At 41.8% G+C, this 24354-nt stretch overlaps 1 protein-coding gene across 1 annotated transcript in view; it reads right to left on the bottom strand.

Moving 5' to 3' along the window:
• The window catches only part of OPN5 (opsin 5), a 28982-nt gene extending 4940 nt beyond the window's left edge, over positions 1–24042 (bottom strand). Inside the window, exons 1-4 of the mRNA XM_073335090.1 lie at positions 23877–24042; positions 8736–8855; positions 6668–6838; positions 4400–4734 (exon numbers count right to left, since the gene is read on the bottom strand). Of these exons, the coding sequence (XP_073191191.1) occupies positions 4400–4734; positions 6668–6838; positions 8736–8855; positions 23877–24006 (756 nt within the window). The 5' untranslated portion in view covers positions 24007–24042. The remainder of the gene's footprint in view (positions 1–4399; positions 4735–6667; positions 6839–8735; positions 8856–23876) is intronic.
• Positions 24043–24354: the final 312 nt, after the last annotated feature.

The following is a 24354-nucleotide window of genomic DNA, read 5'->3' as shown; positions in this document are numbered from 1 at the left end:
AAAAAGAGAAACTCAAATTCAACCCCCTTTGAAATTTTGAAGGTGGATCATGGGATTTCACTCCCCAGACCCAAACCTGTCCCAACATTTTGGGTTCCAGTTAGGATCTGGAACTGGATGGGACATGGCTTCCAGTGTACTGATTCAGATCTGACAGAAATTGCACATGAACGTCTGCCCTTCCAGATGGCAGAAATCTCATAACAGCTGATTTCATATTTCTGTAATATTGGATCAAAATGTTCCAGATTTAGAATCAAGACCTTTGCACAGAAGGGGCTATAGAAGTGCAAAATATGATTGTGAAAGCAGCACTGTAGGTACTCGGTATCTCTGAAAATAAGGCCACCAGAATTTGGGGTTCTTTCTACTGTCAAGGCAGCAGCAGCTAACTAACCAAAACTATTTCCATGGCTGTATTATCCTGACTGATTATGCTGCAGGTGGTCTGTCATAAATATAAAGGGAAGGGTAAACACTTTAAATCCCTCCTGGCCAGAGGAAAAACCCTTTCACCTGTAAAGGGTTAAGAAGCTAAGACAACCTCGCTGGCACCTGATCAAAATGACCAATGAGGAGACAAGATACTTTCAAAGCTGGGGGAGGGAGGGAAACAAAGGGTTCTCTCTGTCTGTGTGTTGTCTTTTGCTGGGACCAGAGCAGGAATGCAAGTCAGAACTCCTGTAAAAAATCAGTGAGCAATCTAATTAGATATGCGTTAGATTCTGTTTTGTTTAAATAGCTGATAAAATAAGTTGTGCTGAATGGAATGTATATTTTTTGTGTGTCTTTTTGTAACTTAAGGTTTTGCCTAGAGGGATTCTCTATATTTTGAATCAGATTACCCTGTAAGGTATTTACCATCCTGATTTTACAGAGGTGATTCTTTTACTTTTTTCTTCAATTACAATTCTTCTTTTAAGAACCTGATTATTTTTTCATTGTTCTTAAGATCCAAGGGTTTGGGTCTGTGTTCACCTATGCAAATTGGTGAGGATTTTTTATCAAGCCTTCCCCAGGAAAGGGGGTGTAGGGCTTGGGGGGATTTTGGAGGGAAAGACGTTTCCAAGCGGGCTCTTTCCCTGTTATATTTGTGAGACGCTTGGTGGTGGCAGTAATAAAGTCCAGAGACAAAAGGTAAAATAGTTTGTACCTTGGGCAAGTTTTAACCTAAGCTGGTAAAAATAAGCTTAGGGGGGTTTTCATGCAGGTCCCCACATCTGTACCCTAGAGTTCAGAGTGGCGAAGTCAGAGTTCAGACTTGACATAGTCTGAATTCCCAATGATGTTTTGGCTTTGGATACTATGTAGAAACATGTTTATTAGAAGGAATTTTTAAAATATATTAGGAATAAAAAGAATCTTGACAATAGCATTGGCCCGTTACTAGATGGAAACGGTAGAATTATCAATAGTAATGCAAAAAAGGCAGAAGTGTTCAATAAATGTTTCTATTTTGTATTTGGAGGAAAACAGATTATATAGTCTCATCATATGGTGATGATAACACTCTTTCCATTCCACTAGTATCTCTGGAGGATATTAAACAGAAGCTACAAAAGTTAGACATTTTTAAATCAGCAGGTCCAGATAACCACATCCAATAGTTTTAAAATAGCTGACTGAGGAGTTTGCTGTACTGTTAATGTTGATTTACAGTAAGTCTTGGAGCATTAGGGAAGTTCCAGAAGACTGGAAGAAAGCTAACGTAAATGGGATGACTCAGGAAATTATAGGCCTGTCAGCCTGACATCAGTCCAGGGCAAGATAATGGAGTGATTGATATGGGACTCAGTTAATAAAGAAAAAAAGGAGGGTAATGTAATTAATGTAAATCAGCATGGGTTTGTGGAAAACATATCCTGTCAAAAAGAAAAGGAGTACTTGTGGCACCTTAGAGACTAATAAATTTATTTGAGCATAAGCTTTCGTGAGCTACAGCTCACTTCATCGGATGCATTCAGTGGAAAATACATCTTTTTATGATGAGATTAAAAGTTTGGTTGATAAAAGTAATACTGTTGACATAACATACTTAGACTTCTGTATGGCATTTGACTTGGTATGCACAACGTTTTAATTAGAAAACTAGAATGTTATAAAATTAACATGGAACACATTAAATGAATTAAAAGCTGGCTAACTGATAGATCTGAAAATGTGATTATGTAAATGGGGAATGATCATCAAGTGAATGTGTTTCTAGTGGCATCCACAGGGATCAGGTTTTAGCCCTACACTATTTAACATTTTAATCAACGACCTAGAAGAAAACATAAAACCATCATTGATAAAGTTTCAGATGAAAAAAAAATTGGAGAAGTGGTAAATAATGAAGAGGACAGGTCACTGATTGAGAGCAATCTGGATCTCTTGGTAAACTGGGCACAAGTAAACAGTATGTGTTTTAATACAGCTAAATGTAAATGTATACATGTAGGAACAAAGAATGTGGGCCATACTTACAAGATATGGGATTCTATCCTGGGAAGCAGTGACTCTGAAACAGATGTGAGGATCATGGTGGATAATCAGCTGAACATGAGTAGAGCCCTGAGCAGATGCAAAATTTGTATCCACATCGAATCCATGATCCGCAAAAATGATCCACGGGTACTGGTGGATATAAAGCGGATAGCTGCAGGTTTGCAAAGCTTTCGATATAAAATTTGGATCCGCATCCATCCACCGTCCATAAAAATGGTCCGTGGATATCCACATCTGCATCCATGGATGTGAATATCTGTGGATATAAAGCAGTTATCTGCAGATTTGCTGGGCTCTAAACATGAGCTCCTAGTGTGTTGTTGTGGCCAAAAGCGCTAATGCAAGTCTGTAATGCATAAACAGGGGAATCTCGCGTATGAGTAGATATGTTATTTTACCTCTATATTTGGCATTGGTGCAATTGTGAGTGGAATACTGTGTCCAGTTCTAGTGTCTACAATTCAAGAAGGATGTTAATAAACTGGAGAGGATTCAGAGAAGAGCTGTATGAATGATTAAAGGTTTGGAAAACAAGCCTTATAGGGATAGATTCAAGGAGCTCAATCTATTTAGCTTAACCAAAAGAAGGATAAGGGGTGACTTGATTACAGTCTGTAAGTATCTACAGGGGGGACAAATATTTAATAATGAACTCTTCAGCCTAGCAGAGAAAGATATAACACAATCCAACATCTGAAAGATGAAGGTAGATAAATTCAGCTGGAAATAAGGCGTGCATTTTTAACGGTGAGGGTAATTAATGCCTGGAACAATTTCCCAAGGGTCGCGGTGGATTCTCCATCACTGACCATTTTTAAATCAAGATTGGATGTTTTTCTAAAACATCTGTTCTAGGAATTATTTTGGGGAAGTTCTTTGGCCTGTGTTATACAGAAGGTCAGACTAGGTGATTATAATGGCCCCTTCTTGCCTTAGACTCTGTGAATCTATAAATCTATTATATGCATTGCAACCACTTGTTAATTTCAGTTCATTTCCAAACATGGAAAGAAAATAAATGTGTATCCTACTAGTCAGTGTGTTACAAGTTTCCTCCCACCCCCATACCCGAGCCACAGAAGATGTGATTCTGTTTCTGGAAACTTTGGCTCTTTGTCTCAGGCTCTAGAGACTGATGCTTTTAGCGCTGGAGGTTCCCAGTTCATTCCTCCAGTGTCAGCCAAGCTTGTGGCTAACATGTTTGCCAAACAGAAAAAGGGTACAGTCGGATGGGGAACACACTACTATATTCCCAAGGTACTTGGAGGGTTTCTTAAAAAAAGAACTGCAAAAATAAGGCCGGGGTAACCAAAATTTGTGAAAACAGAGGCCATCTTGGCATTTTGTCTGGACTTTAACTTTTATAAAAAATTCATTGTGAATCTTTAATCATAAAGAAATCCACATGATCACCACATTTTCTTGTATGTGTATCTTCTTTGATAGAAGAATACAAATTGTCCATAGTTTTATTTCACCAGTAATAAAACCACAGTTTTCATCTATTTTATGACCCCCTTCACAGTGATACCTGAGTGCCTCAAAAACATTTTTAAATTTATCTTCATGACCACACCTGTGAGGTAGGGAAGTATTATTATCCCCATTTTATGGATGGGGAAACTGAGGCACAGATCAAACGATTGATCCAAGGTTACACAGCTTCAGACTGGACCCATCTCCAGGGTCTCATTCTAAGTGCCTTAGTCACAACTCCATCCTCCCCTTCCTTCAGCTGTGCCTTGCAGATACAGCGAGAATAAGGGCTGCAACTAACATCGCAGGCCACCACAATCTTTTGCTTTGACACATTAGAGCTTCACAAATATTCAGTACCAATTATAGAATCTATGGGTTCTTCCCACCTGGTTTTACGGTCTTACAGAGTTTGATAAAAATGTCTCTTACCTACCTTGGTCAATTTAATTTCCAGTACATGGCTGTTTTGAATCCTGGTGTCATAATGAGCAACTTCTTTGGCAGAAGACTTGACTTTTGCAATGATTTTAACATAGGAAAACACAATCACTGCAGTTGGGAGCAAGAGGCAGAAGAAAAGAATATTCAGAATAAATGCCTGTCCAGCCACTGAACCTTGAGCCAGCCACCAATCCAGAGTGCACGAGGTTCCAAATGGCTCAGGAGCATAGTTCCCCAAACCAGCAAATGGCACAGTAGCCCAGAATGTAGCATAGGCCCAAATTATTGCCAGGCAGATAAAGGCATGATGTCTCTTAAGCCAGGTTCCTGGAAGATAATTCAACAATTATAATGTCAGATTATATATATTTGGCTAAAAACAACTTGAAATTCTACACCTGCAATTAAGAGCTGGTCAGACCATTTACTGCAAACCAACTCTTTGTTGCATTTGTCACTATCATTTTTGTGAACCTTTCTTGGTTTAGCAGAGAAAGGGATAGAAAGATGCAATGGCTAGAAATTGAAACTAGACAAATTCAGACTGGAAATAAGATGTGTAATTTTTTTTACAGAGAGATTAGCTAACCATTGGAACAATGTACTTAGGGATGTCATGGATTCTACAACACTTGGGGTATGTCTACACTGCATCTGGGAGCATGCCTCCCAAGTATACAGACTCATGCTAGCCTACGCAGAGCGCGGATGTTGGAGCATGACAACAGTGGCTTGGGCTAGCCACCCGGGCTCAGACCCAGGGGGTTGGGCAGGATTGGACTTAGGCAGCTAGCCCAAGCCACACCTTTGTAGCAATGTCCACACTGCTATTTTTAACATGCAAGCTCAAGCAAAGCCAGTGCAAATCTGTCTGCCTGGGCTGAGAGGGCACACTCCCAGATGTAGTGCAGACATGCCCGGAAGTCTTTAAATCAAGACTGGTTGTATTCCCAAAAGATATGTTAAAAAAAAACAACGAGGAGTCCGGTGGCACCTTAAAGACTAACAGATTTATTTGAGCATAAGCTTTTGTGGGTAAAGAACCCACTTCTTCAGATGCATGGAGTGAAAATTACAGAAACAGGCATAAATATATGTTGACCCATGAAGAGAGGGAGTTACCTTACAAGTGGAGAACCAGTGTTGAAGGCCAATTTAGTCAGGGTGTATGTGGTACACTCCCAATAATTGATGTCCTAATTATGTGGTACACTCCCAATAATTGATGCCCTAATAAATCTGTTCATCTTTAAGGTGCCACCGAACTCCTCGTTTTTGCGGATACAGATGGCTAACCCTCTGATAAAAGATACATTCTAGCTCAACTAGAAGTTATAGGCTTGATGTAGAAACTACTTGGTGAAATGTTATGGCCTATGATATAGAGGGGTCAAAGCAGATGATCATAATGGTCCTTTTTGACCTTAAAATCTATGTTTCTCAGTTACTACTCTCAGTACCATGGATTATTACAACTAAAATAATTATAAAAATCTAAATTTACTAATTTACTCATTACTGTTCATATTATTTCTTCATTTCTCTTATTATAATTTTTACTTGGACTATGAAAATAGATCAATCAAAGTCGTCAGTTTTGTTCCTAACCCTGTTCACTTTTGCTTAGGCACCTTCAGTGCTGCAGTGTTTGGGTTTCAAACACAGCAAAACATTGTTTAATAACGGAAATTTTTAAAAGCGCATGAAAGCATTTCCTCTGACACTAGATTTTGTAAACTAAATTACTGTTTGGGCCTAACCTGACCTTTAGGAACTTTCCCACTGTTCTGAGGGATAGGTAGGGTGACCATACATCCTTTTTTAGCCAGGACAGTCCCTTTTTTAAGCCCTGTCCTGGCCATCCTAACTTTTTTGGCAAAAGTGGGCATTTGCTCTTGCTAACTTGATCAATTGGCAAGAGTAAACAGGACAAATGCCCACTTTTGTCAAAAAAGTGGGGTGCAATGCAGAGGAATGTGCAGGGGGAGCAGCAATGCCAGCCCCATGCAGCGGGCGGGGGGTAGGGGACTGGCAGGCAGGGCTCAGGAGATAACTCAGGCCAGCCCCAGGGGGAAGGGTGGGGACGGCTTGGGCCAGCCTCGCACAATGCCCCATTTTCCTTTTGGGAAATATGGTCACCCTAGGAATAGGGAACATGATTCTTATACAGTTCAGCTTAATGCTTCTAAACAAGTCTCCAGCGAGGATGGGGAGAGAAAATAGCTACATAGTGTCACTCAATGCAAATTTTCCTTCTTACCGTAAGTTAAATGACAAATTTTCAGGTATCTATCCAGGCTGACAGCTGTCATGGTGATAAGGCTCCCACAGCCAAAGAAGAAGCCGGCCCATCCATACCAACGACAGCCCAGCCAGCCAAACACCCATCGGTGAGAGAAGAAGGAAATAATACTAAATGGTTTTCCTACAACTACAAAGAGGGGAAACAGTGGGTCATTGGAAAAGTTGGTGCTGTCAAAATAATCTTTAAAACAAACAAACAAAAAACTACCTTTATTCAGAAGACAGGACACTGAGGGGAGATCAATGATAATATAGGCATCTTCAAACATAGGGTTGAGTGAGGTAATTGCCTTTTGTCCAGGAGTAAGGTCAAACTTGTCAAATTTGCAAATAGTTTCAGGTTGATTAAAATTGTATTTTTCAGTAAATAAACTATTCATCCAAACAATTTTGCCCTGTGCTAGTCACAGTATTACATAAGCAGAAAAAGGCTGAACTAATCACATTAATTATTTGTTGCAAAGTATTCACTCAATGTTCATTATAGGCCTTTTACACAAAGGCATAGGGAGATTGATTTGGTCAAGGATCACACTCTATGTCTGGGAACAGGGACTAGAACTGGGAATAGAACCCAGAAGTCCTGATCATAAAATGCTTGCTGTTATCACAATCCTTAACATACTGTGAGTTGCACACTACAGGCATGCGCTATCCAGTAGATGGCATCAGAAATGAATGCATGTTTGCAAACATCACCAGCAAGCTGATACTTCACGATTAAATGAGTTGGATTCACAGGGCATAATTGACGTATGAGATTGGAGCTGTTTCTTGCCTATCTAGAATTGATTTGCTGCATTTCTAAGTGCTAGAGATGGAAAATACCTAATGTAGCATTCTAAGGGGGTTATCTTGACACTAGAGCAGACATTTTTATGCTAACACTCTTAGAAACAAGCAAATCCCACAGCAGAGACTTATTTGTATATCCACAGGCTGATCACTCAGCCAGAAAATATCATCTTGTACAGATTCTCAGACCCAATCATGCCATTTCCTGAAAAGCATAATGACAATGACTTTTCTGTAAGGTGTATTAACAAATGAGAGATAACGATACTGGGATCTAAGGAAGTTTGGAGCCACCTGTTCCTTTAAGCTATCATTTGTACCACACGGAGGACACCCTGTGGTTAGTTGGGTGAATATCAGGTGTGGATTTCGGGTGGATTTCCTCCCACTCCTGCAGTCCAAACCATTTTTTTCAAAAGGTGTGTACAGTTCTTCTCCCAGGTATGTACAACTCTCATGAATGTAATGAGATTTGCACAAGCATCAGATTAAAAAATAAAGTATCACCAAGAGCTAGGCACCTCCACAGTGCTGCACAGTCTTCTAAAGGGTGTCTATTCTCACCCCTGAACATATTCAGGTTGAGAGTTGGGCATATGAATCTTTTCATGGGTTGCTTCTTCTTTACAAATTGACACAGACAGTAGAGCATGGCTTTTTACAGGAAGGAAAAGGGGCGGCATCCCATTCTTAAAAGGGTAACTAGGTAGAAAACTATTAGATTTGAAGATCTCAAAGCCCTCAGCATTCCTCATCCCTCGTTCTATGGGGTTTGTTCAGTATGTGTTTATATCCTGGGTATAACATTTGGTAAAACTGAAATATAGTGTTCTTCAGCTGTTATGAAGGCTGTTTTGTATTCATCATGCCAAATGGTATAATGTGAGCTTCTGAGATTTGAACCTGCCTGGGCCATTTGCCTGATTCAGGACCACTGGAATAGGTCATATTTCTCTTCATTTTCATTCTCTTTCCAGGGGATTTGCTCCTCCCTAAAATTTCTCTGTTGTACTCTTTCCTTTTTTTTTTTTTTGTAATGTAGAAACAATGGAATGGAAACAGTATGGGCTGAGTTCTGCCATCACAAGCACCCCCTGGCTTCCTGTTTCACATAGGGGAGTCCCATCTGCACAACACCGGGTAGAATTTGGCCTCACATATCATGGCCAAAAAAGAAATAAAAATAAAAAGGGAGGAAATGTAAAAGAAGAAATAAAACACTGAATTACCTGAAATTCCCAAGTCACACATGGCTAAATTGACAGTCATTATCTCAGCGGGTCTGAGCTTCTTTTTCCGTTTCAAGGACATAAAAAGAACATAGCCATTCCCAAAAGTTGAAAGAACCCCTGTAATAAAAATATCAAAATAAACTGCATGTAAACAAAAGTGCTGAGAAACACTTCCCCACAATTCTTTGGCACAACAGTGTTTTTATTTTCATTCTGAGCTTCACAGTTCCAGAGAGAGAGAGAGAGGTCAACAAACTAGAAGGAATTCAGAGCAGAGGAACAAAAATGAGTACAGTCCAAGTGGGTGGGATTAGGGAACAATCACATGGAAGGCTGTAAATCGAGGAAACTGAAGAACTGTGTGTGATAGTGCATTAAGAGTGACAAGTTGGAATTAGGTAAGGGAGAATTTAGATGCAACATCTAACTGAGATAATAGGCTATGGAATAGTGAAGTGTCCCATCATTAGATCTTGACAAAACAAAGTCCTGGAGATTATAGTGCACTCAATCCAATCCCATTCTGAGAACTATTGTAGTGAAAGGAAAAATCATCCTCTGGGGGATGCCAGGCAACGTTTGAACTGCTTGTCTCCACTGTGGGTGATTTAAGAACAAAAAGCAGCTTTGATTTATGGCCAGGGTACTATAAGAAAGTTATAAAAGACAAAAAGTGATCAAACCAGAGGCTGCTGACTGCTATGTCACTACCAGCAATCCCATTCAGCCAGCCAAATGTAGGCTAGATATAAGCAGATGCCACTCTTGTCTTGTATTAAATTCCCAACCAGGACAAATTCAGCATGAAATGTGCCAAACAGTGGTGTACAGTATATGTCCTGTATAAACTTGTTAGAAATGAGTGTGAGTGCAAAAATGGTATAACCGGCCTTATTGTTTTATTTTTAATCTTGTCCCTCTGCAACTCACCACACCCCATCTCTGTTCTGAATCATAGCATCTGTCCTCCTCCCATCGCCCTACTGACTCCATTTCCCTTTCCTGGTTACCCAGACCCTCTACAGTTCCCACTAGAGAAAAACCAGTGTACCTCCCCCTAAAAGAGAAAAGCAACGTTGTAGACCATGGTAGCAACTAATAAGAGGATGTAACAAGGCATCTGAGTTATACAATTTGAAACAACTCCAGTGGTGTACTGTGAAAGTGCATTGCTATACACCGTTTAACCCCAGCCCCAGGGATAAATCCACATTGACTTAACAGGCAGTTTAAATGAAAACACGTTTCCCCCCGTACACAATCATCCACAGCAGTAGACCTTCCGGCTCCACTTTTACAGATCATTTTCTATTTCCACAGAGGATTTAGTTCCAAAACATGTGCTCACTGCTTCAGCTTTGGGTTTCCTTTTTCCATTTTTTTTTAACATAAAGATGCATTTCAGACATTCATTAAAAAAAAAAACATAACAAGGAGCTTGATCATGGTCCCTGTCATAAATATAAAGGGAAGGGTAAACCCCTTTGAAATCCCTCCTGGCCAGGGGAAAGCTCCTCTCACCTGTAAAGGGTTAAGAAGCTAAAGGTAACCTCGCTGGCACCTGACCAAAATGACCAATGAGGAGACAAGATACTTTCAAAAGCTGGGAGGAGGGAGAGAAACAAAGGGACTGTGGGTCTGTCTATATGCTGGTCTTTACCGGGGATAGATCAGGAATGGAGTCTTAGAACTTTTAGTAAGTAATCTAGCTAGGTATGTGTTAGATTATGATTTCTTTAAATGGCTGAGAAAAGAATTGTGCTGAATAGAATAACTATTTCTGTCTGTGTATCTTTTTTGTAACTTAAGGTTTTGCCTAGAGGGGTTCTCTATGTTTTTTAATCTAATTACCCTGCAAGATATCTACCATCCTGATTTTACAGGGGGGATTTCTTTATTTCTATTTACTTCTATTTTTATTAAAAGTCTTCTTGTAAGAAAACTGAATGCTTTTTCATTGTTCTTAAGATCCAAGGGTCTGGGTCTGTAGTCACCTAGGCAAATTGGTGAGGCTTTTTACCAAACCTTGTCCAGGAAGTGGGGTGCAAGGTTTTGGGAAGTATTTTGGGGGGAAGGACGCGTCCAAACAGCTCTTCCCCAGTAACCAGTATTAGTTTGGTGGTGGTCGCGGCCAGTCCAAGGACAACGGGTGGAATATTTTGTACCTTGGGGAAGTTTTGACCTAAGCTGGTAAAGATAAGCTTAGGAGGTTTTTCATGCAGGTCCCCACATCTGTACCCTAGAGTTCAGAGTGGGGGAGGAACCTTGACAGTACCATTTAAATCAATAGGATCTGGGCTGTGAACCTAACTGTAGTACATGAAGCCAATACTAGTAAGCAATACCAGGAACATTAAAAATCATGTTAATTCATTTTGATATTGAGTTGAGCAGCTGAAGGAAGGTAAAACGTAAAGATTGTGGTCAAAATTAAAGTGACCACAACCAAATGCTTAAAATTATTGAAAGAATGTAGCGAACATTAAAGCATAAAAAAAATGTAGCAATTTAGAATACAGTTGTTCCAGTGACAGGGCTAGCTGCAGCCATCTTTGTCCCCTTTCTGGTTTCTCTGTGTACATGTCCACATGGTTGGGCCCTGTGCTCTTACCTGCCTCAAGGTAGAATCACACGATTCCTCCACTCTCAGACTACGACCTGGGCCACAGTACAATGTGTCTTAACTGTTCTTACCCTGCAGGTCCGACTGAATTCTGGCCCCTGCGATTCTTCCCTTCAGGAGCCAGTGACCAGTGGTATATGGTGACCAATCAGCCTTTTTAAACAAAAGTATTGTTTATTTAGCACTAGGATCAAAGCATAAGAGAAAAAGGATTTTAAAACAACAGTCTACATGCGTGTCTCTCTTACCTAAAGCCATCCCATAATTAAGTTTGTCTATACAGTGAGGTAGTGCGCTCTACGGGGGTGTGATTTCTAAAGTGCACTGACTGGTCCAAGTAGACCCTGTAGGAATACTGTAACATCATGCTATTTTTCTATGTTAAAGCACACTAGGGAAATTTTAGTGCACAACTACAGGGTCTGCATGGACCAAGTAATGCACAACAGATTAGTACACTTTAGAAACCAGATCCCCCATCACATACAACTCATTATCCTGCCATGTAGACGAGCCCCTAGCCTAACTTCTGCAGACAACACCAGCAAGCTCCTGTATCTGGGTCTGAGTCTGGTCCCACCTCACCACCCTCTTTGTCCCTGAATGGCTGCCCTTCTTTAACACCCGTCTGCCCAAATCCTTTGCTCTCCTGCGTTTGGCAGGCCTTGGTCATTCCTCATTAAACCAGTTGAAGGCAGAGACTGAGAGAGAGTCATCAAAGCTAATAGTTCTGCCATCCCTTAACAACTCAAGTGTTTGCTGATAGAAGGCTATCTTCAGCTATTCTTCTCCTTGCTGCCTGCATCCAGAAAAAATTCCTATTAACTTTAACCAATATAGTCATACGCTAAATAACATCCCAATAACCAGGCTGTAAGGACCCGTAGACTGGACCCTAGGTTTGCAGAGCATGGACTAGCTGATGAAACCACAGTGCGACCAGGAGGTAATGCAGTGCTGTAGCCAGGTAGCACTGTGGAGAGTAGGCACCACAGGAAGTACTGCCCAAAGGACCCTGCAGAGTGTTGACTGGCCAAGTGCCCTATTTCACCCTGGAGGGTGGCCCAGGAAGTCGTCTGGGCAATCATATGGTTTTCAGGCTTGCTGGGACCCCAGATCTACCTCTGATCTCCAATTCTGGCCTGAATCTGATTCCAGCCTGGTACTGTCCCTGACCCCAGGCTGACGATGACCCTGACTCTTCTAGCGATTCCTCCAACCCCTCACTGACTACTGCCCCGATGTGTGGACCCCAAACCAGCTGTGATCGCTAGGCCAGACTGCCTACGCCCTGATCCCTTATACAGACCAACATATAGTACTCATAAATTATCACAGGGCAGCTCCAAATCCATCACAATCACCTAGAAAAGAAAGAGAGGAATGGAAAAGACCCTAGCTAGAGATATGTGAATAACTGATTTTGGGGGGTTCTCTGGCCATACTGAAAAAATATTCATTTTGGGTTGACCCTAAGCAAAAATTTTGGTGAACCCCAAAAATTATATGTATATCACACATACACAAACAAATAAACCTTTTTATTAAAAATAAAATTGAAGTAAATTTCAAAATGAAAAGTCAAAATGTTTCCGTTTCAAAATCGTCAATTAAATATTTCAACTTTTTGTTTTGGAACACTTGGTTTGTTTGTTTTTGACACAAAATTCACCCAATTTGACACTGTCACGGGGTAACTGGTGAGCCTACTCCAGACAAGGGGTCTGGGATACATCTTGGTCTATAAAGGGCCATCAGAGGGCAGGAAGTGGGAGGTGGAAGGGAGTGATGGGGACAGGCTGTGCCTGTGGAAAGGACATCACACCAGAGTGGAGCTAACACTTGTGGTGGTTCCCTGGAGCAAGGGGATAGATACTCAGAGAAGCAACCCTGGGGCTACTGCTCCAGGAAGGGAACATAGCTGACTAGATCTGGGAACTGTCCGGAGCAGAAGCCCCAGAGAATCCTGGGAGGGGTGGCACTGAAGCGAGGGTTTTTTGACTGGAACACCCAGTTGAAAAGGGACCCTGGCAGCTCAATCAGAACTGCTGACCGGACCATTAAAAGTCGGGTTGGCATGGGACTGGCAGGCTCCCTACCCAGCTCTGTGCAGCTCCCAGAAAGTGTCTGGCATGTCCCTCTGGCTCCTAGCTGGAAGGGTGGCCTTGAGGCTCTGCGCGCTACCCCCACCCTGAGCACTGGCTCCACAGCTCCTGTTGGCCAGGAACTGCAGCCAATGGGAGCTGCAGGCGCATCTCCTGTGGGCAGAAGCAGTATGCCCTGGCTGCCTCTCCACATAGAAGCCTTATACTTATTGTATAAGTAGGGGCATAGCAAGCAGATCAAGGGACGTGATCGTTCCCCTCTATTCGACATTGGTGAGGCCTCATCTGGAGTACTGTGTCCAGTTTTGGGCCCCACACTTCAAGAAGGATGTGGATAAATTGGAGAGAGTCCAGCAAAGGGCAACAAAAATGATTAGGGGACTGGAACACATGAGTTATGAGGAGAGGCTGAGGGAGCTGGGATTGTTTAGCCTGCAGAAGAGAAGAATGAGGGGGGATTTGATAGCTGCTTTCAACTACCTGAAAGGGGGTTCCAAAGAGGATGGCTCTAGACTGTTCTCAATGGTAGCAGATGACAGAACGAGGAGTAATGGTCTCAAGTTGCAGTGGAGAAGGTTTAGATTGGATATTAGGAAAAACTTTTTCACTAAGAGGGTGGTGAAACACTGGAATGCGTTACCTAGGGAGGTGGTAGAATCTCCTTCCTTAGAGGTTTTTAAGGTCAGGCTTGACAAAGCCCTGGCTGGGATGATTTAACTGGGAATTGGTCCTGCTTTGAGCAGGGGGTTGGACTAGATGACCTTCTGGGGTCCCTTCCAACCCTGATATTCTATGATTCTATGATTCTAAACCAGAGGGACATGCTTCCTGGGAGTCACCTGAGGTAAGTGCTGCCCGGAGCCTTCACCCCTCACACCCTTCTGCACCCCAACACACTTCCCCAGCCCTGAGCCCCTTCCTGTACTCCAAATCCCTCATCCCCGGCCCCACCCCGGAGCCCACACCCCCAGATGGATCCCTCACCCCAACCCCCTGCCACAGCCTGGTGAAAATGAACGAGTGAGTGAGGGTGTGGGAAAGTGAGCAACGTATGGAGGGGAATGAAGTGAGTGGGGGCGGGGCCTTGGAGAAGGGGCAGGGCAAGGATGCTCAGACTTCCATTATTAGAAAGTTGGCAACCCTATCTGAAGCCTGAAAGAAAAAAGGTGAGTTCGAAGACTGTTTTCTATTGGTTTACTTGCCTGTTTTAAGAGAATAAACCTTCTTAAAGGAGACAGGGCAAGGCAGCTAGTGTTGGAAGCTCAGGAGAAGCCCTGCCCTGCGACAGACATGGATTTGCAAAATGTTTCGGCTGTCCTGAATTTGCATTTTTCACTGAAAAAAAGTTCCAACTGAAAATTTTCACCCAGCTGTAACCTTAACAGAAATGTCCAACAGTACAAAAAATACTCATTTCTCATCGATTCCAGCACCAGAGGAGTTGCTCACAATGGGAAAAGACACAGGATTAGAACACTTAGTGTATACAACGATTGAAGCATTGAAATGTGTTTTAGCTCACTATGGTTTACTCTAGAGTTAAAACACCAACAAACAGAACTTAAAACACATCAGTTCTTACTTCACTGTGTGTTTTACATTTTGTTTGTGTCAAGGTTCCTTCCCCACTCTGAACTCTAGGGTACAGATGTGGGGACCTGCATGAAAGACCCCCTAAGCTTATTTTTACCAGCTTAGGTTAAAACTTCCCCAAGGCACAAAGTCTTTTCCTTGGATTAGGTAAAACGCTGCCACCACCAAGTGCTTTAACAAAGAATCAGGGAAAAGGACCACTTGGAGTTCCTATTTCCCCAAAATATCCCCCCAAGCCCTTACACCCCCTTTCTTGGGGAGGCTTGAGAATAAACAAGATGAGCACAAACCAGCGTTGGATTTTTAAGACCCAAAAAACCCAGTCAGATTCTTAAAAAACAGAACTTTATTAGAAGAACAAAAAAAGAAAAGAGAACAACTCTGTAAGATCAGAATGGAAGATAATCTTACAGGTAGTCAGATTCAAAACATAGAGAATCCCTCTAGGCAAAACCTTAAGTTACGAAAAGACAAAAAAACAGAAATACACATTTCCTCCAGCTCAACAAATTTACAAGCCAAAAAACAAAGAAAACCTAACTCATTTTCTAGCTAGATTACTTACTAACTTTACAGGAGTTGGAGAGCTTGCATACTTGATCTGTTCCCGGCAAAGGTATCACACAGACAGACAGACAAAAGCCTTTCCCCCCCACTCCAGATTTGAAAGTATCTTGTCCTCTCATTAGTGCCACCAAGGTTACCTTAGCTTCTTAACCCTTTACAGGTGAAAGGATTTTTATCCATTATTAATCCAATAATCTCTCTCTACTCACCAGCTGGGGACTCACAGAGCCTTGTCTTGGAGCTGCCACTCTACCATCACCCTAACCAGTGGTGAGCTCGAGCGGGTTCGCACTGGTTCACTGGAGCCAGTTGTTAAATTTAGAAGCCCTTTTAGAACTGGTTGTCCCTCCAACCCCCAACCGGGGTTCAAACTGGTTCTGAACGCCCCCAACCGGTTCTAAAAGGGCTTCTAAATTTAACAGCTGGCCAAACGTGGTGCCTTAGGCGATGACTCCATGGGTGCTCAGGGGCTGGAGCACCCATGGGAAAAATTTGGTGGGTGCAGAGCACCCACTGGCAGCTCCTGGCCCCGTCCCACGCCCGGTCCGCTCCGCCTCCTCCCCTGAACGCGCCGCCCCGCTCTGCTTCTCCCCCCCCCCCCCCCCCGGCTTCCCGCGAATCAGCTGTTCACGCGGGAAGCCTGGGAGGGCTGAGAAGCAGGCGGCGGCTTCACGCTCAGTCCCAAGGAGGTGGAGACGGAGGCAAAGTGGAGGTGAGCTGCGGTGGGGGGGGCGCGAGGAGGGCCACCGATGCCGCAGCAGGTAACCCTGGGGGGGGGGGGCGCGCAGGGGAACCGCTCCCTGCCCCAGCTCGCCTCCACCTCCCTGGGCCTGAGCGTGAAGCTGCCGCCTGCTTCTCAGCCCTCCCAGGCTTCCTGTGCAAACAGCTGATTCGCGGGCCCTCTGGCTCTTAGGGGTTGGGTGGGCACCCACTATGGTGGCCCATGAGACCCTCCTGCCCGGTTCCGGGGGCAGTCAGGGGACGGGGAGGGGGGCAGATGGGGTAGGGTTCCCAGGGTGGGGTAGGCCACGACCCCCTCATGGGGTGAGGAGGGAACCAGTTGTTAAGATTTTGGTAGCTCATCACTGACTCTAAGTTCACTGATATTGACACTGTGGGATATGTGATCCCTTAAAGGGGAAGCCTTTCCTTGCCATCTGGTCTTTCAGAGAGCTGGACTACCCATCTAGATTGTCCTAACTGGACATCTTGTGAAAGAAGATCATGAAAGAAGAAACCTTGAGTATTGGTGTCAGAAAACCACAAACAAATTTTACAAACTTGTGTCATTTTTATGAAAGAGGCACAAAGAGCTTAACAGTCCTCCACCATAGAAATAGCAAAGTCTATCAGACCATAAATAGCTTTGCAAACCCAAAGTGCCTCCATTCAGTCCCAGAATACAGCACCTACTGCTGCAAGGAATTATAATCTTGTTTCACCGACAGGATCACTCACATCTAGGATGGCTTCATGGGCCACCGCAGATAACAAGCGAGTCAGAGAACCAGAATCACATTGCCCTTCTGCCAAGATTTTAGCCCATTCAAACAAACAGAAGCCATGGAGACACCAACAGGAATCAGGATCACCATCTTGATTCTGATTCCCGCCTCTCCTGCATGGTAGAAGAGTAGAATATAACAGAGATCCTACTAATAAAGACTATCAACATCTCCTTTATGAGAGGAATCTGCCACACTTCCTAAACATACAGTAGTTCCACCAAAACCGAAGAGACCATTGACTGACGCTAGAGACCTTGCAAAATATTATCATGTATCTAGCCCGCATTTTCTAAATAATATGATTGAAAAGCTAGCAAAACACAAGTAGTCTCCAATGCCACCAATGAATTGCTCATTTCCTCTCAGAGAACCCATGATAGCTACGTTCAACAAGAACAAAGAAACCATCATCCAACCAGGGAACAGAGGTGCTGGAACAATTTTTATAGTGGGGGTGCTGAGAGCCATTGAACCAAACTGTAAACCCTGCAAATGATGGAAACCCCTGCAAGCCAGGGAGGCGGGAACACCCAGCATCCTTAGTTCCAGCACCCATGCTGGGGAGGTTCTTGGATGAATGAGACAGAACTTTGACAGGAGTTGGACCCTAGACTATGGAACTCAAGATCATAATAGATATGAATGATCATGAAACTAACCACTTTCAGAATCGAAGGCAAAAGTAATTTCTTTCATTTCCTTTTTCCCAGTCATGACATCCAGCCATCAATATTGCCCTGTAGTTCTGTAATAATAATAATTTTATAATTATATAGAGACACACACACACACAGGGTTTTTTTAAATAAGAAATCTGATTATCTTAAAATGTTATGTCGCCATAGTTTCCTACTAGGAATTTATTTTTAATTATAGGAAGATACAAAAATCCTGTTTTCCCACTAACGTGTTCCTTGCGGTTTTGTGAATGATTTTACTTCAGTTTTGTTTACATGTAATCTTACTCCTTTTTATGCCTAATTTTTACATTAAGAAAAGGAGTACTTGTGGCACCTTAGAGACTAACCAATTTATTTGATCATAAGCTTTCGTGAGCTACAGCTCACTTCATCGGATGCATACTGTGGAAAGTGTAGAAGATCTTTTTATATACACACAAAGAATGAAAAAAAGATCTTCTATACTTTCCACAGTATGCATCCAATGAAGTGAGCTGTAGCTCATGAAAGCTTATGCTCAAATAAATTGGTTAGTCTCTAAGGTGCCACAAGTACTCCTTTTCTTTTTGTGAATACAGACTAACACGGCTGCTACTCTGAAACCTATTTTTACATTGTAGCTCTAGTGAAATTAGGTATATCATCTGTGGTGCTATAAAATGATAACTTTTGGCAAACCCCTCAAAAATACTTGTCATCTCCTGATATTTTCCAATAATTTTCAACAGGCTGGAAATCCAAAAGTAATTCCAATAAATTTATTTCAGATACAGCTGACTAATAAGTGCTAAGTCATTATTTTCAGTGACAGTATTTCAGTAGCATCTAGAAATTCTATCAGGATCAAAGCCCCATTGTGCTAGACATGATATGAACATAGGCCATGTGCCTCTTTCAAAAATGCAATTTAATATTGAACTGACTTGAAACAAAGTGTTTTGAGCCATTTCAATAAACCGAAACAAATAATTTCCCCGTTTCTGTATTGAGATTTTTCAGACTTTCATTTCTGTGAAAAAATTCAAAATTTGAGACAAAAACAAATGTCAATATGCTGGAATTTCCCACAGGATGGAAATTCAAATTTTTCTCAGCTCTGTCACTGACAATAAGAAACACAAGTAGCAGCAAACGGAGACTCTAGGGATTGGATCTACTTCAGCACCTGGAAGGGCCACTGGACCCAGCTTCCTCTTCCTTATAAATTCCACCTAGGTAGTCAGGGATGCCTTAACCCTTTCCAAGCTGCTGCCTCACATTGTCAGAGTGTCAGAGCCCTCAAAGGATGTATCTACACTGCAATCCTGGAGTGTGATTGTAGCTCATGTTGACAATACCCGAATTAGCTTTCATCTAGCTAGCTCAGGTATTGCAGCAATGATACTGATCCTGCAGCAGCATGAACTTCAGCGTGAACTGTACAAGTCCACCCTGAACCCTGGGTAATTACTCTCACAGCTACTGCTCCAGTACCCGAGCTAGGTAGATTAAAGCTAGCTCTGGGATATCTACATAAGCTACAGTCACATCCCCTGATTGCAGAGCAGTCATACCCTAAATTCCAGCTTTGGGATATTTAGGTACCTATGTGACTTAGTATTCAGAGGTGCTGAGCACATGCAATTCTAGTTGAAGTCAATGAAAACGGTGGGTGCTCAGCAACTCAGAAAGCCAGGCTACTTACTAGAGGCCTAGCTATGGATTTAGGTGCATAAATTTAGGTATTTAAATTTCAAAATTGTTCAAAATACTATGGGACTTGGGTGACCAATCACAGTTCTCGAATAGATAATTCCAAACAACAAAACTCAGGTGACTTCTCATTATTAGCAGTACACAAACAACCCAGAGGCCAAAATGCGTTTGTATGTCAAATAGTTTTATTTACTTCAAACTGTGACAATTCTCAAACAGGGAAAGGGCTACATTCAGCAGATACAAATTGTTCATTGTGACAAAATGCATGTGTTTACTGAACACTTTTCAAGAAAAATAAAATATTAAAAACCACTATGAAGTATTGTACAACTTATAATGCAATTACATAAGGCAGTGGCTCTCCACCTGTGTGAGAGCTAGCTGGTTGCATGTATGGATTCTCCTTATTTGCAACTGGTAAAGTGTATTAAAAGCATTATATTGTTTTGAACAGATTTTAGCAGGCTTAATATTTCTTTTATATGTAAGCAATGGTTGCAATTGCTACGAGGACATTGTGTAAATGTGAAGCAGAAAGAGGCAGTCTAAAGGTGAATGAGAGGGGACGTCAGTCCTCTAGAATATGCCTATTAAGATGTAGTCTATACTATGAACAAGTGAAATTCCTAATTTAACACTTTAATAATTGGGCAAAGATCATCTAATCAGAAAACACATTCATCTACAAGCAAAATCATTATAATAATTATTTAATGTCAAATATGGTGAGGTGGGCAATATGGTTTTTATTTATCCATTCACGTGACCCCATATACCAGCATTGCTATTAACAAAAATACAGGGATTGTCATAGTAGATCAGAACATTGATCCATCTAGTGCAATATACTGTCTCTGATAATGGCCAGTACCAGATGTTTCAGAGGATTTACTTTAATGCTTCAGAGGCCGTTTGTACTGTAAACCAATGGAGAGGATAACAGGTTGCCTTGCTGTTTACCAATCACTATTTAATATGCTTTACCCAATTGTTGACATTTAAATAATCATTACTGTCATCTGAGTTAGTACACATTGCCATTAAGATACTATAGTTTAAACCTCAGAGCTATTCTTTTTACAACTGGGCAAAATTTTTGGGACAAATAGTATATTCTCCAGAAAATGCAATCTTGGGCTGATGAAAACTATTCATAAATTCAGGTCAAATTTGGGAAATAGTTTCAGCTGAAATTCCCTCCCCCCCACCAAAGTCAAAATGCTTTGTTTTGATTTTGACTGTTTATTTAAAAAAAAAAAAACAATAAAAAAGTATAAAATAAAATAAATTCTGAAATGAAAGAGGATTTTTTAAAATGAAAAATCACAATGTTCCACGCTGGTAATGTTGAAATGGAATGTTTCAACATCCCCAAAGTGCTTCATTTCAATTTTTTTCTAAGCAAAGTTTTGTAGGAATCCACACGTTCCTGTGAAATATTTCAATTACAACAAAACAGCATTTTTTCAAGGGAAGACGTAGGTCAGAAATGTTCTGGTCAGCTGTAGGTTCTATGGGCAAATTTAAAGAAATCCCCTTTGCAGGTTTTTAGAACAAGGTCACGACCTTCAGGCACTATCACAACCCTCCTCTGGCACTGCCAAATACTGCACCAGCAACCCTTCTGAGGGACTGAGATTTCAGCCAGAAGATGCACTTACTCACAGACCCCTCTCAACTGAACCAACAATAGCCTCCCCTCTTCCACATCTGCAAAGCTGAACTCTGCAATGTGCTGGGGATATGCACTCTCTATTTAGGTTAGGGGTCAAATTATGCGGGGAGGGAGGCTTATGTCTCTATAGTCCTTATTTTTGTTTTGAAAGTACTGCTATACCATGGGAAAAGACACCACAAAACGGTGTACAGGGAAATGGCTGGCATGAGAAATAAAGATTTGCTCAGAATGATTTATTAGAGTGAATTTGGTGGAATGTCATTAAATGATTATCTTCCACATAAACATGGACACATGAGACGCTGTGTATTTTAATACAAGCAAAAGTCTACTGCAGTCTCCTATGATGATGAGCTAACCAGATCAGCTACAACAAAACCAGGTTCACTCAAACCTTGAATCAAATCAAAACCATTTTATACTGTACAAAAGGTTTGTTGAGGAACCCTTCCCACTGTCTCCAGACAAAAGGAGATGAGGACCACCTAGCATGGCTCCTTTCATGATCTTTGTGAGCCCCACAATCTCTCTGTAATGCCCTCACCGACCACCTCCTTTTTTTGGACAAGATTGTAGAGCCCAACACTTTTTAATCCCCCTCAGCCGCATAACTGAAAGCTCACATGCTTGGAATCAAGTTCATGAACACTGGGGTCTATAGTATCAGAGCAGAAGGAGTCTGAATTCAGAAGGGTGGTGTACTGAAAACTATTAGAACTGTGATCTATCACTTTAAATTCTCAGTGGTTTTCCTGGTCCTTCTTGCAGGCAGGGGGCTCTGCAGGGAAGTATGGCTGGGATCAGAGTTGAGGGCGGGGTGGGTGAGTTGTGCCTCTCTATTTTAGGGAGCAGTCTGCTTTGTCTTTCTCTGTTTGGGGTTCTTCTGTGTTATTCTGAATTCTTAGAAATAAAGAAGTGTTACATTGCAACCATCCAGCAAGAGTATTTTATGCCTTTAATCTAACTTCACTGTTTGTTTACGTGAAACATAATCAGAAGCTCAGAGGCCTAGTAGACAGTGTGTTGGCAGCATTTTCACTAAATCAAGATTACCAAGCCTTTTGTACTATTGGTTTCAGAGTTAGCGTGGGCGTTAACAGTAATTTTTTGAAGCGTTTCTTGCTTAATATCCCAATGACTAGATGATCACTCTACTTTAGTATCAGTAATTCCCTACTTATACTAAAGACACAATGCTCTGCTTCTTCACAGAGGCCACTTTTAAGGGCCCCCCACACTTCTCTGGCCCTCTATACTTTGGCAAGAGTGCATCCATTCATGTATGACATGCAAAGGCCATCTTTGTGGGCACACACTTTCAAAGGTTCCACTCAAGTTTTATTTGTAAAGGATTAGGGTTTGCGGGACCTGAGGTGGGGAAATTCTGGTTATGCGGCCTGGTTTCTTTTATGCAGAGAGTTTACTACTGCTTTTCTTTGTCTTCCTCTGATTGTATTTTTTATTATTTCTCAAAGCTGCTTAGAGCCTGCGAGAGATGTTTCTTTTAAAGTTTATATATTGAAATCTACATTTAAAAATTATTGTATTTAAAGGCAAGACAATGTATTTTGAAAGGAATACTTTCAACTACTCTGAGTCCTACATAGTTCCTGGAATCTCAGTCAACATAACTTACTCAGGAAAAAGACCTGAGGGTTGGTTTGTTTTGGACAACTCACTGAAGACATCTGTTTACACAGCAGCGGGAAAGAAAAAAGCAGGGGGTAGCAGACAAAATGCTAGGCTGCATAGAGAGCAGGAAAAGAGTACTGAGAATAGTGTAACGTCACTGTGTCAATCAATGATGTACCTTTCACATGGAATACTGGGTTCAGTTACTGAAACCAGGAAACACATTCTGAACACAGCACTCTATATGAGCATATGCCCCTGATTTATAGAGTGACATTATACTACTGAATAACAAAAGGTAGAAGAGGTGCCAAGAAAGGCAACAACAATTACTCAAATCTTGCAGAGACTTTCATAGCAGAAGAGATTGAAATATCAAGCTTGTTTTGGGAGGAGACAAATAAGAGAGCGTCGGATAGAGATATATGAAATAATGAATGATTATAAAGAAGGTAAATTGGGAGCCCCTGGTATTACGTGCAATATTAAATAGAACAAGGGGAAATGCAATGAAAGACAATAAATATAAAACCCATGCACGTAGTGATGTATTTCCTCAACACATGGAACGCATTGACATGCAGGATCACTGAGACCAAGAGCTTAGCAAGACTGAAATATGATTGGGTGTTTGTGGCTATTCTCATTATCCATATAGTTATATTAGATAGATCTTTTTTAAAAATGGAAGCGGTATAAACTCCTATGCTATAAGGGCAGAAGCCAGCCACTAATTGTCCGAGGCTAGGAAGCAACTCCTATGAGCAGTTTACCGAATAATTGTCCTTTAAGGATTTCTTGCGTTTTCCTCTGACACATCTAGTACTGGTCACTGTCACAGATAGGATACTGGACCAGATGGGTCATGGATCTGATCCAGTCTGGCAATACCCATGTTCCTATTACTTAAGTCCCCCACCCACCATCCCACTACATCTTTTCTTCTTCTATCTGGTGCACCACAAACATGACTGGCTGCAGCCTTCTTTGCGGGTGCCTGACAGACCATGTAGTGACTTACAACACCATTAACAAAATAATTAAAGAGCCTTACCAATTATTGTTAAATAAAATCCAGCTACTATGTCAGCTTCCCTAGAGAGTTTTGATGCAAAGGGGTCTTCATCCTGGAGGTAATGAGGAAGATGGTCATCTTGGGGCGAAGTGCTGTGATTTGATGCCATGCCACTCACGTACAGATTAGCAGTGTCTGAAAAGTGAAATAATGGAATCCATAAGAGATTAGAATTGCCACCAGGAATCACAATGGAACTTTTGTTTAGATACAGAAGAGCGCAACCACATCACCCCATCCCCATCTATGGTCTACCAGCTCTCCTTTCATTTCAGGGTCCAGTTCAAAATTGCACTCCTGGCTTTCAATCCTGGCTTTCAACCCTCCCCCTCCTCCAGTGTCTTGCTGCAAGTTACTACCTGACTTTCTCTATGTATGTAGGTACAGTACTTATAAGGATCTCAGCAATGTAATATACTTGAGCAATGTCTTTACTCTCCAGCCCCTCTGTTCATGT

Source organism: Lepidochelys kempii, chromosome 3 (assembly GCF_965140265.1).
Source record: "Lepidochelys kempii isolate rLepKem1 chromosome 3, rLepKem1.hap2, whole genome shotgun sequence".
Classification (NCBI taxonomy): domain Eukaryota; kingdom Metazoa; phylum Chordata; order Testudines; family Cheloniidae; genus Lepidochelys; species Lepidochelys kempii.
This window is presented reverse-complemented; position numbering and strand designations above follow the sequence as displayed.